The 15,856-nt window shown below is 47.8% G+C and overlaps 1 protein-coding gene across 4 annotated transcripts in view; it reads left to right on the top strand.

Moving 5' to 3' along the window:
* Positions 1-11: 11 nt before the first annotated feature.
* STXBP4 (syntaxin binding protein 4) overlaps positions 12-15,856 on the top strand; it is a 60,994-nt gene continuing 45,149 nt past the window's right edge. For 2 of the 4 annotated variants that reach the window (XM_032967137.2, XM_032967134.2), the window contains exons 1-2: positions 12-119; positions 8,932-9,000. Coding sequence is in view for 1 of the 4 variants with exons in the window: in XM_032967133.2 (XP_032823024.1) it covers positions 13,024-13,088 (65 nt within the window). In the remaining 3 variants the exon portion in view is untranslated. Of the gene's footprint in view, positions 120-8,931; positions 9,001-12,940; positions 13,089-15,856 lie in introns of those variants that run through there. The other 2 variants (XM_032967133.2, XM_032967136.2) reach the window with 2 other exon arrangements.

Below are 15,856 nucleotides of genomic sequence, written 5' to 3'. Positions count from 1 at the left end.
TCGACGCCCCCCCCCCGTTGAACCCCCCCCCAACCCCGAAGAACCCCTGGGACCACCACCCCCCTCCCCGACCCCGGGAAGAATACGAACCACCCCCCTCCTCCCCATACTGAATCGAGGTAAGCGCGGACTCGAGCGTGTGGACTGGAGGACTTTTGACGGAGGGGTGTGGGGTGATGTGGTGTGGTGTAATGTGGTGTGATGTGGTGTAGGGTGATGTGATGTGATGTGGGGTGATGTGATGTGGGGTGATGTGATGTGGGGTGATGTGGTGTGGGGTGATGTGGTGTGACGTGGTGTGATGTGGGGTGATGTGATGTGGTGTGATGTGGGGTGATGTGGGGTGATGTGATGTGGTGTGATGTGGGGTGATGTGATGTGGGGTGATGTGATGTGGGGGGTGATGTGATGTGGGGTGATGTGGTGTGGGGTGATGTGGGGTGATGTGATGTGGGGTGATGTGGGATGATGTGGGGTGATGTGGGGTGATGTGGTGTGATGTGGTGTGCGGTGATGTGGTGTGGGGTGATGTGGTGTGATGTGGGGGGTGATGTGATGTGGGGTGATGTGGTGTGGGGTGATGTGGTGTGGGGTGATGTGGTGTGGGGTGATGTGGTGTGATGTGGTGTGGTGTGATGTGATGTGGTGTGGGGTGATGTGGTGTGGGGTGATGTGGTGTGGGGTGATGTGGTGTGGGGTGATGTGGTGTGGGGTGATGTGGTGTGGGGGATGATGCGGTGTAGGGGATGATGTGGTGTGGTGTGGGGGATGTGGTGTAGGGGATGTAGTGTAGGGGATGATGTGGTGTAGGGGATGATGTGGTGTGGGGTGATGCGGTGTGGTGTGGGGGATGTGGTGTAGGGGATGATGTGGTTTGGTGTGGGGGATGTGGTGTAGGGGATGATGTGGTGTGGGTGATGTGGTGTATGGGATGATGTGGTGTGGTGTGGGGGATGTGGTGTAGGGGATGATGTGGTGTGGTGTGGAGGATGTGGTGTAGGGGATGATGTGATGTGTGTGGGGGATGATGTGGTGTGGTGTAGGGGGTGATGTGGTGTGGTTTGGGGGATGTGGTGTAGGGGATGATGTGGTGTAGGGGATGATGTGGTGTAGGGGATGATGTGATGTAGGGGATGTGGTGTAGGGGATGATGTGGTGTGGTGGATGCGGTGTGGGGGAGGGAGCCGTGAGCGGTGGTGTAGCGGTTAGCGCTGCCCCGCGCCACGAACCTGGCGACCCAAGTTCGATTCCCGCTCACAGCCAACATCAGTGACGATTATCCAAACCGGCCCTGGGCCTCCCCTAGGTCTACTCAGCCTGAAAAAAGTACCCGGTGCGGTGTGTAGTAAACATCGCCACTGGGGAGACAAAGGCGGTCGGGCGTGGCTGTTGGCCACCCACCCCCTCGTGTGCCGTGCCGGCCTTCATAGGTGCTGCTGCTCGCTGACAGCACTTGCCCCAACAGTCTGTCAAGGCTACGCGGGGGACCTTTGGTGGGCGCAGTGGTCGGCGCGCGCTACCTCGTCAACTCGGCTGCATCGCTGCTCACAAACCCCTCATCAGTGCCCCCAGCTTACTGCAGACCGATTCAGGCCCTATTGGTCACCCCCGTGCCCCTTAGACATCGCAACATTCATCCTACAAAGTGCCATCGCAAGGGAAATTGAGTTGTCAGGTCCATACGGCGTACAGCCTTTTCATTACGGGCAAAATTAAACAAAATGTTCGTGTTTATCACTTGTGATGGGACTTTGGGGCCGTCCATAAATGACGTCACGCACCTAGGGGGGAGGGGGGGGGGTCAGACATTTGTGACGATGTGTGACGAAGGGGGGGGGGTTTGAGAAATGTGACGTCACATCAAAATGCGCAACTTTAAATAAATATAGACAACACGTTCTACTTAATTAAATAGACTTTTTTAAATAAATGTTTTCTCCTACAACATCATTAAATACGCACTACAATGACAATAGTTTAAAGCGCTTTGAAGCATGTTTTATTTTCAAAATTTAATATGGGTTTGGGGGGAGGGGCAGAGCTTTGTGACGTCATATTTGAGGGGGGTCTGACTTTTTGTGACGCCGTGTGACGAGGGGAGGGGGTCAAAAATATCTACAGTCTTGTGTTATTTAAACAATGCACACAGCTCACTGCACTTACCACGGTAGCTAATATCAATGCAATATTAATGCAATGTTAACCCAAACCTCTCAGCCCAACCGAACCTAACTCTAATTAAAGTTGCATGTCTATATAGAGTTCTAAATTATAACTCCAAATCCATGCTACTCTTTGGTTCTTTCGGTAAATTCACGTAGAAAGAAAATAAATTTAATAATAATAGAATACGACGTTTCGATTGCAACACAAGCAACCATCATCAGGTACGAATGAATGAGAAAACCAAACATGGTAAACTCAGAAATACAATGCAATACAACACAGAGAGTCGGCCAACACAACAGTCAACACCCCACCTGGTTGATTACGTTCTTCCAAAGATTGCTAAATTTGAGAGGACAGAACACAGACACGGAGACAACAATCGGAGGTGCGGGAATCTATAGTAACGAGATGAACAATCCATTGGCTTTCATATTCTTGGTTCTTTCGCTAAAGTCACGTAGAAGGGAAATAATAAAATAATAAAAATACAACCAGAATTTGTATTATTATTTTATTATTCCCCTTCCACGTGACTTTACCGAAAGAATCAAGAATATGAATCCCTGCAGTCACGAAAGCTTTAAATTGAACAAAAATCCATTGGCTCTCTCACACAGTGCTAGAGAAGAGCTTGCTGAAGTGAATATCACAGAGCTACTTCTGAAGGGCCTGGGACGGAGCTGTGTTCTACACACTAGGGGCAGCATCCTCCAACCTTCTCTGCTACCGTCATACAATCCATAAATGATGAGAAACCCCATCATAGGAGAAACAAGAACACACACTGCCAAATTAATGGCAGGGAGCTACATGTGTTTACATCACGGGACCTCCTTTGCAAGTACCAAAATATGATAATAGGTTTTCCCCCACAATGCTTGTGGTCAGAATGCGAACAAAAACACATACTCTGATAATACTGTATATGCATTCCCCTTTTGGCTGGCAACAGAACAATGCATATATTATCAGAGAATGTTTTTTGTTTGCATTCTGACCACAAACATTGTGGGGAAAAACCCAATCTCATATTTTGCTACTGGCAAAGGAGGTTCCATGATGTTGCTGCTCAACCCCGAGCTCTCATTACTCTGATAGTGGCATTGTCTTTGTGCTGTTCGCTTTTTGGCGTCCTCTGGTCTAACACCGTTTGAGACGAGGCTCAAAAGAAAGCTGTGTCTGGTGTGGACCAATCAGTTTCAAGGACAATGCATCATACTCTCAGAGTACGTTTTTTTGTTTGCATTCTGACCACAAGCATTGTGGTTAATGCAGCCATGATTCCTTGTGAAAGGTTTCAGTTTGGTGTTTTAACATCTTAACACCTGTTTTATTGCCAGAAAAAAAGGGAAACCCCTACTATCAGCTACATATGCTGTTTAGTGAAATGGAAAGCCTACTGGTGGCATCAGTAGCAGTAGGATTGTAAAATCCTTGTCTTCTCCTGCAGGTAGAGTGTACAAGCTGCTCGGATGATTGCTGTGTTTATTGCAGCCAAGCAGAGTTGGGTGTCGTAAGCTGCCTGGCTGGGCTTAGGAGAATTCCAGAGGGAGGTGCGGCACCTTTCAGCTGTGTGACAGTAAATAGTTGCTGCGAGTGTGTAAAGGTGCATGAATACCTGCAACACAGGTTACCATTATCGCGTTACCGACTTCCAATTAAATAACAATGTGCATTTTATAGTGTCTATAAGGTAGCAGGGCCCGATTAAGGCACGGGGGGCTTTAGGGGCTACAGCCGAGGGGGCCTCCACCAGCTGGAGCGCCTCCAGAGATTAAGTGGAACGTTATTTCACTCGTGAATGCTGAATTTTATTTGTTGTTAGCCTTGTAAAAATACAATTTTATTTCATTTAACTTTGCTTTCCTTTTGAAAATATTACTGGGGGCCTCACAGTACCTGTAGACCAGGGGCCTACAGAATCTAAATCCGGCCCTGCTAGATAGCCGTGTCTCAGGGTGCTGTACAGAAACGGTGTGCATACTTTGTTGATGAAGGCGACCGGTCATAGGCAGAGGGAAAAAAAGGCCTTTGAGCCTGGACTTGAACAGGGGCAGGTAGTTGACAGCATGGATGGACGGGGGAATGGTATTCCCAGTCTGTGTTGGGGACAGCGGAGGAGAATGTGCAACTTCCCACTGTGCAAACGCTGAATGAGGGCTTCAACAGAAAACATTGGGTGCTGGAGCGAAAAGTGCTTGGAGGGGAGTAGAGTGAGATGACAGGGGAGAGGTAGGCGAGTGCATGATGGGGAGTGGAGTGAGATGAGAGGGGAGAGGTAGGCGAGTGCGTGGAGGGGAGTGGAGTGAGATGGGAGGGGAGAGGTAGGCGAGTGCATGATGGGGAGTGGAGTGAGATGAGAGGGGAGAGGTAGGCGAGTGCGTGGAGGGGAGTAGAGTGAGATTAGAGGGGAGAGGCAGGAGCGTGTGTGGAGGGGAGTGGAGTGAGATGAGAGGGGAGAGGTAGGAGAGTGTGTGGAGGGGAGTGGAGTGAGATGAGAGGGGAGAGGTAGGCGAGTGCGTGGAGGGGAGTAGAGTGAGATGAGAGGGGAGATGAAGGAGAGTGAGTGGAGGGGAGTGGGGTAAGATGAGAGGGGAGATGAAGGAGAGTGAGTGGAGGGGAGTGGGGTAATATGAGAGGGGAGATGAAGGAGAGTGAGTGGAGGGGAGTGGGGTAAGATGAGAGGGGGAGGTAGGAGAGTGAGTGGAGGGGAGTGGAGTGAGATGAGAGGGGAGATGTAGGCGAGTGCGTGGAGGGGAGTAGAGTGAGATGAGAGGGGAGATGAAGGAGAGTGAGTGGAGGGGAGTGGAGTGAGATGAGAGGGGAGATGAAGGAGAGTGAGTGGAGGGGAGTGGAGTGAGATGAGAGGGGAGATGTAGGCGAGTGCGTGGAGGGGAGTAGAGTGAGATGAGAGGGGAGATGAAGGAGAGTGCGTGGAGGGGAGTGGAGTGAGATGAGAGGGGAGATGTAGGCAGGGGCGGACCATGGATGATCTTCACGTTCATAAATCCGAGTTGACAAACCAGTTCAGTCAATAAAACAAATTCCAGTTACGTGTTTTCACAGAAACCATTGCTTGTCCACCGGCTCACGATTGAATTTGCCCGTGAACATTTTAATTGCAGTGTGACAATAGACCGCCAGGGGTGGGTCAGGCCCTTCTAATCAACAGCCTGTTTGCGGCTTATAAAGAGAGAGATTAGGGTCAACAAGGGGATAACCGCAGATGAGTGCCGAGCAGATCCCTCTGGAAGGTTCGTGTGTTCTTGCTGTTGCAGGATTTTACAGATCTGCGAATTAAAAAAAAAATCAATAAATAGTTATTTAACCTCTTTTCTAGTTGATAAAATTGTGTACATGTGTTTCACTGAATGATTTTAATCCGAGAACGCCTCATTCACGTGTTTATATTGGTAATAGTCTGTTAGGCTTTGCCACCGTCTCATCTGCGTGTGGCTCTCACTCCATGAAGTGCCTTCTTTCCCTCTGTCCTGTAGACTCCTGCATTCCTTCCTATAGAAAAATGAAGAATTCCATTCCTTGCCCTCCCTTGCTCCCAATACATGAATGTCACCTCCGTTTTTCCCTCCGAGGTGTTTTCGGGCGGTACTGCGTGTGGTTTGGCATGATGTCCTAAGCGGCGGTGGATGTGCACGCCCCTTGGTTGTCGAAGTGCCACAACATCTACGCAGCAAGTGGACTAATTTCCTTCTGGGGATAGAGCGTTGCCCCCTCGCATGCGTGGCTTTTCTCTGGGTGCTCCGGTTTCCTCCCACATGTATGATAAACACTCATTAATTGGCTGAAAACATCTTAAGATAAAAACCCAATGCCGGACACTCCTGAAAGAGTGTCCTACGACTCAGCGTGGCTTTCCTGGACAATAAATAAATTGTTATTATTCTGACGTTTCCCCTCTACGTGCTTGAAGTTTTCTGAAGTAAGCTTCGAATGAAGGTCCCAGAACTTCGAATGAAGATCCCAGCACTACGAATGAAGATCCCAGAACTTCGAATGAAGATCCCAGAACTTCGAATGAAGATCCCAGCACTTTGAATGAAGATCCCAGAACTTCGAATGAAGATCCCAGCACTTTGAATGAAGATCCCAGCACTTTGAATGAAGATCCCAGCACTTTGAATGAAGATCCCAGCACGTTGAATGAAGATCCCAGCACTTTGAATGAAGATCCCAGCACTTTGAATGAAGATCCCAGAACTTCGAATGAAGATCCCAGCACTTTGAATGAAGATCCCAGCACTACGAATGAAGATCCCAGGACTTCGAATGAAGATCCCAGCACTTCGAATGAAGATCCCAGCACTTCGAATGAAGATCCCAGCACTTTGAATGAAGATCCCAGAACTTCGAATGAAGATCCCAGCACTTTGAGTGAAGATCCCAGCACTACGAATGAAGATCCCAGAACTTCGAATGAAGATCCCAGCACTTCGAATGAAGATCCCAGCACTACGAATGAAGATCCCAGAACTTCGAATGAAGATCCCAGCACTTTGAATGAAGATCCCAGCACTTCGAATGAAGATCCCAGCACTTCGAATGAAGATCCCAGAACTTCGAATTAAGATCCCACACTTTAAATGAAGATCCCAGAACTTCGAATGAAGATCCCAGCACTTGGAGCAAAATGTCGGACATCGTGCATAACAATGCGCGACGCAACAAAAAACTCGGTCGGCGAACTATACGAGGACGCAAGACCTACAGAGTGGTCTTAGCCACTGGCGGAGCCAGTGGAGGGTGGGGTGGCACGTGCCCCCCCAATGATAATATTAGTAATAAATCGGCATTTTTGACCCCCCACCGCCACTGTGTAGCATATTATTACGTGCTAGGGACTCTATGAGATGATAGGACAATAGTCTGAGTCCATAATTGGCAATAAGTAACGGCAAAGCAGTTTTAAGTGACTCACAGAATTGTGCGCAGTTGCGTATACAGTCCACGACTTCCCTGAAGGCGTTCACCTTCAGCAAGCGCGATGCCGATCACAACGCGGTTCGAATTCGACCCTCGATCGATGTCTGCGCGATCGCCGCACACGCGTCGAATAAAAAGCAAGGGACAAGACCTTACTAACAACTCCTTACTAACAACTCCTTACTTACTAACAACTACTTACTAACAACTCCTTACTCACTAACAACTCCTTACTAACAACTCCTTACTCACTAACAACTCCTTACTCACTAACAACTCCTTACTCACTAACAACTCCTTACTAACAACTCCTTACTAACAACTGCTTACTAACAACTCCTTACTTACTAACAACTTCTTACTCACTAACAACTCCTTACTCACTAACAACTCCTTACTCACTAACAACTCCATACTTACTAACTCCTTACTTACTAACAACTTCTTACTCACTAACAACTCCTTACTTACTAACAACTCCTTACTCACTAACAACTCCTTACTCACTAACAACTCCTTAGATACTAACAACTCCTTATCACTAACAACTCCTTACTTACTAACAACTCCTTACTAACAACTCCTTACTTACTAACAACTCCTTACTAACAACTCCTTACTTACTAACAACTACTTACTAACAACTCCTTACTCACTAACAACTCCTTACTCACTAACAACTCCTTACTCACTAACAACTCCTCTATCATTTTTCATTGCTGGAGGCGTTGCCCCCCTACCTGAAAATTCTGGCTCTGCCATTGGTCTTAGCCCAATATGTCCAGCATCCTGAGATGAGTCACGTTTAGTTAGACACTTTATACATCCAAATTGTACCGGGAAAAATGTATTTGCGTTGTTTCTTGCGTGAAAGATTCCTCGTTTATCACAGAGATTCATATATTTTTATTATGATCATGTTTTGACCCATTTTAACTAAGGCACGGGTGAGAGCCCTTCTAACAAGCTTAGAAATCGGAGGCGGACTGAGTATTGCACAAAGAGCCAAACCTCGCACCTCATATGACGACTTTAGAAAGATACATTTCAAAGGAGCATCATTAAAGAGTCATTGTTCACGATTCCTTTAATCGGTCGTTTAAAGTAATATTTCAGAAACCGATATTTTTTTACATTAATACAATTCATATCTAATGCGGGGTGGAGCTGTGGCACGCCTGTGAAAGCACTGGATAATCTAGCATCACAGCAGATACTGGGCTACTGTCAGAGATGTCTGGGGTTGGCGTTATTATAGAAGTGCTTCAAGGAACAGACTCTTCTGCCAGCAGTAAGCTGATGTAGAATGTGCATCAGCTTGCTATGATACGTATTACCAGTTCAATATGCTCCCAGATATGTTAACACTGATGCAGAATACCTTAATCTATCCTCATAGCGGCTTAATCAGAACTAGCTGCCTTCATTGTTTCCGCTCAAGTGGCGCGGTGTTTACAACGTGTGGGCCCACGATCGCAAGGTTGCAAGTTCATATCCCGGCCAGGAGTCAGCTTGGGCCGTTCGTTCTTCTTTAGTCAATAAAAATGACTGCCGTAGAGTTGTAGAACTTGCACCACTGGCGCAGGTGTGCTATAGGAGATGAGCACCATGCCACACCATGCTTGCTCGAATGAAAAGTTACCGTTGAGATTTCATTGGTTTTTTTTGTGGAGGGGGGGGGGGAGCAAAAAAAAGCAACGGCTTCCCCAAAAACCACTGCAGCTCCCGCGTCGCCTCAAAGCCAAGCGCGATCAACTCACGTACCCCAGTTGCCACGTACAGGTTGAAGTAAGCAACACGTTTGTTGCCCTGTTTCCGCAGGTGCTGAATGCCGGACGTGACCATCGGGGACGTGCGTGTTTAAGTGGGAGCGGATGACTCTGGGTGAAGGTAAGCGAATCACAGAATAGAACTTGTACTTCTGTGGACAGCCGGAATGCAACGACGTCTCAAGCAGACGCTGCTGATATATAATTTATAGCAGGACGTGTGCATCAATGTGGACCGTGACATTTTCTGTTGAGGCCAGAATCTATGATGAATAATAATTCTAATAATACTCAGTATGAATCCTTGCAGTCACGAAAGCTTCAAATCTAGAATTCTGATAATGCCAAAATGTACTTTATAAATTAAAGCCTCATTGAGTCTCAAGATTCGTTCTGGAGGGATGTGCAATGAGCTGTTTGGCCAGTTCCATTAACTGATGTGTGGGAGGAAACCGAAGGACCAGGAGAAATGTGTGCACGTATGAGAATAACACTTCCCGGTCCTCAGAGTTACGTTCACGAACCTACTCGCTGCACTTCCGCCTGCTCGTCACCTCGTGGGTATTAAAACAAATTCCTCACTCGACAGTGTGGTGGGATCAGCAAACACAAAATGATCCCCCAGGTACTCGGTTCCGGCTGAGCCAACCTAGGTGATACCCATGTCAGGTTTATTCATGCCTCGTGTAACGAGTCACAATTCTCTTATTTACGACCTGAAGCGTGGTGTCAGAAATTCCCTGTTATGGCCGATGAATAAGGGTCATTTTTATTTTATTTGTGCATGCTTTTAATTACATTGTTAAAATCCGTTGGATTACAGCGAGGGAAAGTGCATGCGGTTCATGGCAGCATGTTCATAACATTTCAAAGCGCAAATCCCTGTTTAGCCTCCTATTAACTTGATCACTTTAATACCTCGGAATGTGCGTACAATTGTAAAATTATTACTTCTTTTGATGCATTACTTATGCATATTTTATTTAAAGTGGCACATTTTGCACTTGGATTACATCATTCCCGCATTCGAGTGAATGGATATGCAAAAACCTTCCTGAGTCATGGGGCCTGGTGGTGTAGTGATTAGGGTATGCAACTCACAATCTCAAAGCCATCATTTCAAATTCAGGTCTGTAGTCGAATTGGCCCTTTTGAGGTGTATCAACTCAAAGCTCCACACAGGTTCAAGCATCTATTGCCTTACTGCCATCTTCGGGCCACTGCACAGCCCAGGAATATGAAACTTGGCATTCGCTAGGAAATGATCACATCCGAGTACTAATCAGGCTCTGACCAGCTTAACTTCGGAGATTTCACGAGATTTGGGAGTAATTTGGACACAACAACAATAGAATTTAACCAGCCAAGTTTGTACCAGCTGGCACGACGATGGCTTTGTGATCACTGGGACCACGTGACCACGTGGACGCGGCACCGCGTGGGAGCCAGCACAACGGAAATTTCCGTTCACCTTCTGAACGCTCCTCGCGTTCCGTGCCAGAGAATAATTTTTATGACAACCGGTGGCGGGCAGCTGCTGTTGAAGTTTTTCTTTTGTCTAGCGGCAACACAATGGGTATGAAATTGTGTTTACGTGACGTCTCTAGTAAGCTGTGAATGTAAAGGTAAAAAATAAACTCACGCACAACAGGCTGGTGGTGTTAATTAGGGGCCGTCCATAAATGACGTCACGCACCTGGGGGGGGGGCGGTCAGACATTTGTGACGATGTGTGACGAGGGGGGGGGGGTTGATAAATGTGACGTCACATGAAAGTGCGCAACTTTAAATACATATAGACAACACGTTCTACTTAATTAAAGAGACGTTTATACTGGTAGGAACGAAGTTGTAAACTGAGTGTACCAGCCTGCAATAGATTAATGTGTCCGTCCGTCCCCTTTCAAAAGCCCCATACTACCGTATACCGGGAAACAAATCCTCATTTTAAAATGCAATTGTTGTCATTTTTCGGCCCAGCCCTTAACGATTTTATGATACATTGCTCCAAAATGAGCAGATTTCAGTCAATAAGGATTTCATCATTCCATTCCTCTACAGAGGTTAATTTGTCCGAAGAACCCTCAACGATTTTGAGGGCAAAAAGGTGGGAAGACGCTCTCAATTTGCACAATTTTACGTAACAATGTCATAAAATTGAGCAAAATTCCAATGTTCCTACCAGCCCACCCTGCAGGGACCTGTTATTCTTGGTTCTTTCGGTAAAGTCACGTAGAAGGGAAATAATACAATAATAAAACAATAAAATAAAATTCTCACGACATTTCGGCCACAACGCAAGCAGCCGTCCTCAGGTGATGTTTTCTCCTACAACATCAGAGTGCAGCGCCACATTAAATACGCACTACAATGACAATAGTTTAAAGCGATTTGAATCATAAAATTTTGATTTAAAGCTTTCGTGACTGCAGTAATTCATATTCTTAGCTCTTTCGGTAAAGTCACGTTGAAGGGAAACAATAAAATATATAAACAATAAAAATTCTCACGACGTTTCGACCATAACACAAACGGTCGTCATCAGGTGTGTCGGTTTGCATAAATTTAATTATTTTTAAACGGTGTATTTATTTATTTATAAAAAACCGTCAGCGCCACGCGCAGCAATTTAGAAGGACTAGTCCTAAATAAACTGTCAAATCGCTGCGCGTGGCGCTGACGGGTTTTAATAAATAAATAAACACACCGTTTAAAAATTAATTAATGCAAACCGACACACCTGATGACGACCGTTTGTGTTATGGTCGAAACGTCGTGAGAATTTTTATTGTTTTATATATTTTATTATTTTATTGTTTCCCTTCAACGTGACTTTACCGAAAGAGCTAAGGATTTGAAGCATGTTTTATTTTCAAAATTTAAATATGGTTTTGGGGGGGGGGGCAGAGCTTTGTGACGTCATATTTGAGGGGAGGGGTCTGACTTTTTGTGACGCCGTGTGACGAGGGGGGGGGGGGTCAAAAATCGTCTAAACTCGCGTGACGTCATTTATGGACGGCCCCTTACCTGCTCGTCACTCCAGGATGATGGGCAAGTGCGTTATTGGGCGAGCAGCAGCAGCAGCAACGCGCGGTGTTTGCCTGCGTGCCACCCACCACTTGGCATCTCGTCTGCCCGATGGCGGTGATCAGAGAGAGTTATTGTGATTGAGCCACTTGGGACATGGCGCTGGCACGCGCCAAGGAGCAGCCCGGGGCGGCTTTGGCTCACGACGTCGCCCCAAGGGCCCTGGGGGCGGACGCGCAGCTCGGGGGAGGCGGGCAGGGAGGGGGCCCCGGTGGCCCTGTCACGCTGTGACATCTGAGATTAGGGTGAATGTGAGGTTTACTTTTGTTTTTCGCTTGCGACCCCATTGCAGCCTCTCAATCTGGACGGAGGTAGATTATCGCAGCGTGTCTTGCGGGCGCACGCTCGCAAACACCGCCGCAGGCCGCCACCCCCCACCTCAATCCCCCCCCACCTCAATCCCTCCTACCACGTCCCCCCCCCCACCACGTCCACCCCATCACATCCCCCTCACCTTCACCCCCCCCACCTCAACCACCGCACATCCACCCCCCCACCTCCACCCCCCCACCTCCACTGCCCCACCTCAACCTCCCCCCACCTCCACCCCCCACCTCCACCCCACCCCCACCCCACCTCCACCCCCCACCTCAACCCTCACCTCCACCCCCCACCTCCACCCCCCCACCTCCACCCCCCACCTCCACCGCCCCACCTCAACCTCCCGCCACCTCCACCCCCCCACCTCAACCCTCACCTCCACCCCCCCACCTCCACCCCCCACCTCCACCGCCCCACCTCAACCCCCCCCCAATCTTCACCTCCACCCCCCACCTCCACCCCCCCACCTCCACCGCCCCACCTCAATCTCCCCCCCACCTCAACCCTCACCTTCACCCCCCCCCACCTCCACCCCCCCCACCTCCACCCCCCCCAATCTCCACCGAGCCGCTGAGCCAATTGGTGGCGGAGGGGAGGCAGCCGGCACGGCCGGGAGAGGCGCGCGGGGTGGGTGGGGGTGGGACGGGACGAGGTCACGCGGCGCAGAGCGACGAGCGGAGGCGGCGGAGGCGCGCGCTGTGTGCGTCGTCGTCGTCGTTGTGTGCCGGTGGGGGGTGATGTCGTGTTTGGTCACGGACGGGTTCGAGCTGGAGCACTTTGACGGCGTCTCGCTGCTCTACTGGTCAGTTGGCGATCCGTTGCCCCCGGCTTTTGTTCGCGGGCACCAGCGTCGTTTGCCACGGCTTTCTTGTTCGTGTTTGTCGCACGTGCATCACGCATGGGTGGGGGTGACCGCTGTGGGTCGTGTCGGTGAGTGTTTATAGTTGTTGGTACGATTGTAGATAAGGGGCAGTCCATAAATGACGTCACGCACCTAGGGGGGTGACGATGTGTGACGAGCGGGGGGGGGGGGTTGTTGAGAAATGTGACGTCACATCAAAATGCGCAACTTTAAATAAATATAGACAACACGTTCTACTTACATTTTGATTTAAAGCTTTCGTGACTGCAGGGATTCATATGCTTCAAATCGTTTTAAACTATTGTCATTGTAGTGCGTATTTAATGCGCCGATGCACTCTGATGTCGGAGGAGAAAACATTTATTTAAAAGTCTATTTAATTAAGTAGAACGTATTCTTGGTTCTTTCGGTAAAGTCACGTAGAAGGGAAACAATAAAATAATAAAAATATAAAACAATAAAAATTCCCACGACGTTTCGACTGCAACACAAGCAATCATCATCAGGTGTGAAAACCACAGCAAGAAAATTTGAAAAAAAAGTGGCGGGTTATTTTTAAACGTTAGCACCACGGACAGCGATTTGACAGTTTGTTCAGATGGACGAGTCCATCTATGTTCGGAAAAGAGGAGGGGGGGGAGACGAAAAATTAATGGATGCGGTCTGAAAGTCACCTTCGTTCACGAGGCTCGGCAACACAGAAACGACGTTGTTTTTTTTATTTCCGAAATCAGCTTTGACACGTGGGGGCCGTTGCATAATCGGCGCACGCACACCGATTGGATTGGGTCACGTACTCACCATGGCAACTCGGTCCCACATGGCTGTAGGTTGTAAACAGATGACAACTAAGATACGTTTCGCACTAAGATTGCATGTATCAGTCTCTGTGGAGATAAGACCACTTGCTTCAGTTTTTGCTTACCCGATATTTTATTATTTTTTCTTTCGTATTCTCTAAAATTCCTGAAAAGTTTTTTTGTTTTTTCATATATATAGGCCTTTTGCTCTCCTCGATCTTCTCCTGAGTTCCCTGGACTGGGCTGTCCAGGCAAGAGCGGAGGGTAGGGGTTGGGAGATCGCGCCTCAGGCCATGCCTAACATAACCTTTGCATGTTATCGATGATGAAACGAATACGACAGAAAGATTCAGCCGCGTACCGAGCAGCCGAGCAGCATCAAAGACTGGTGAAGGATCAGTTGGGAGAATACGAAATACATTTCGGGGCGGTCGTGCTGCACACCTGTAATCAAGCACTGTGGATAGCAAGGGTTTTCAGAACGCACGTGTGTTGCGAAAATCCATTCCCGTTGGGCATTGAGGTGTCAAATCCTGGCTCGCCAGGAGACGATGGTCCAGTAAGAAGGGACTAATATCATATGTCCCTTCTGTATGGAATAGAGCGTTGTCCCCTCACATAATCGACCATATTCAATTGCAACGAAGCACAATAAACAGTGGAAGACATTGTCGTGAACTTCATGTCCACTGGTGAGTCTCTGAGTCTGAGTGAGTCTAGGAGTCTATGTGTGAGTCTGTGGGTCTCGGTGTGGGTGTATGGGACTGTGTTAGCCTATGGGTCTGTGTACATCCTTGGGTTGCTGTGCGAGTCTGAGTCTCTGAGTGAACTCGTGTCTACTGCGAGCGTATGCTTGCAGAACAAGAGACTAATTAAGATGGTCTGTGATTGAATGCAATGATCAATAATATTGGTATCTGTTTTGCAAAATAGAGGCAGCACTAGATACTGTGCAACATTTTAATAATTATAATAAGAGGGTTTTTCCCCGTTTTTTCTGGCAACAAAACTGTAACCTTTTTACGAGGAATCATGTGTGCATTAACCACAATACTTGTGGTCAAAAATGCAAAGAAAAAAATACTATGATAATATGTGCATTGTCATTGAAACTGATTGGTCCACACCAGAGACGGCTTTCTTTTGAGCCTCGTCTGAATTATGAATAACTAAGTAAAAAAAAGAGACTGGCACGGGAACACGGAAAGACACGTGGACAGAGGTGAGAACGAGGGTTCGTGAATTAGTTTATTTGTTTACTTCACCAAGCGAGGGCTCAAGAAACCAGGGTGGCCTCATTCTCAAGAGGTGACCTTGGTCGCCAAAATGACTAAATTTGGCGAGAGACACCGGGAGGACAGGAGACGAGCCTTAGGAAAGAAAATCGAGTTCTGATTAACAATTTTATTCCAGTATCTGCAGACCGTTAGCGAGTTCTGGTGTTGCTACGTCAATTCCTCCGGCCTGTGATCGATCGAAAAGAAGCAATGCGTTGACAGGGCGTGGGTCCAATTTGGTCTCTAAACCAGGAGTTCGTGCGGGTCGTTGTTTGCTCAACTCATCGTGTTATACTCTTTGGTTCTATTGGGTAAAGTCACGTAGGTGAAAATAAAATAACAAAAAATCACGACGTTTCGGCCACAACACAAGCGGCCTTCATCAGGTGAAGGGACGAGACTGTCTGGAGGACAGCGCTGGAGTGAGAGAAGCCACGCTTAGATCACGACCTTTAAGCTGTGTGAGAAGAAAAACACAAAGCGCCTTGACAAAGGAATTATCATATGATTTAGCATTGAAATGGCTCATTGAAATAGCTAAGTTAAAGTATACACATCCGCAGAGGTACCCCTTGACAAAGGAGTTAGCATAGAATTTAGCATTGAAATAGCTGAGTGATTAGCTTGTAAC

Source organism: Petromyzon marinus, chromosome 37 (assembly GCF_048934315.1).
Source record: "Petromyzon marinus isolate PM22_M1 ecotype Great Lakes invasive population chromosome 37, UKy_Petmar_22M1.pri1.0, whole genome shotgun sequence".
In the NCBI taxonomy this organism is placed as follows: domain Eukaryota; kingdom Metazoa; phylum Chordata; class Hyperoartia; order Petromyzontiformes; family Petromyzontidae; genus Petromyzon; species Petromyzon marinus.
Note: the sequence above shows the minus strand (reverse complement) of the source record. Positions and strands in the feature narration are given on the sequence as shown.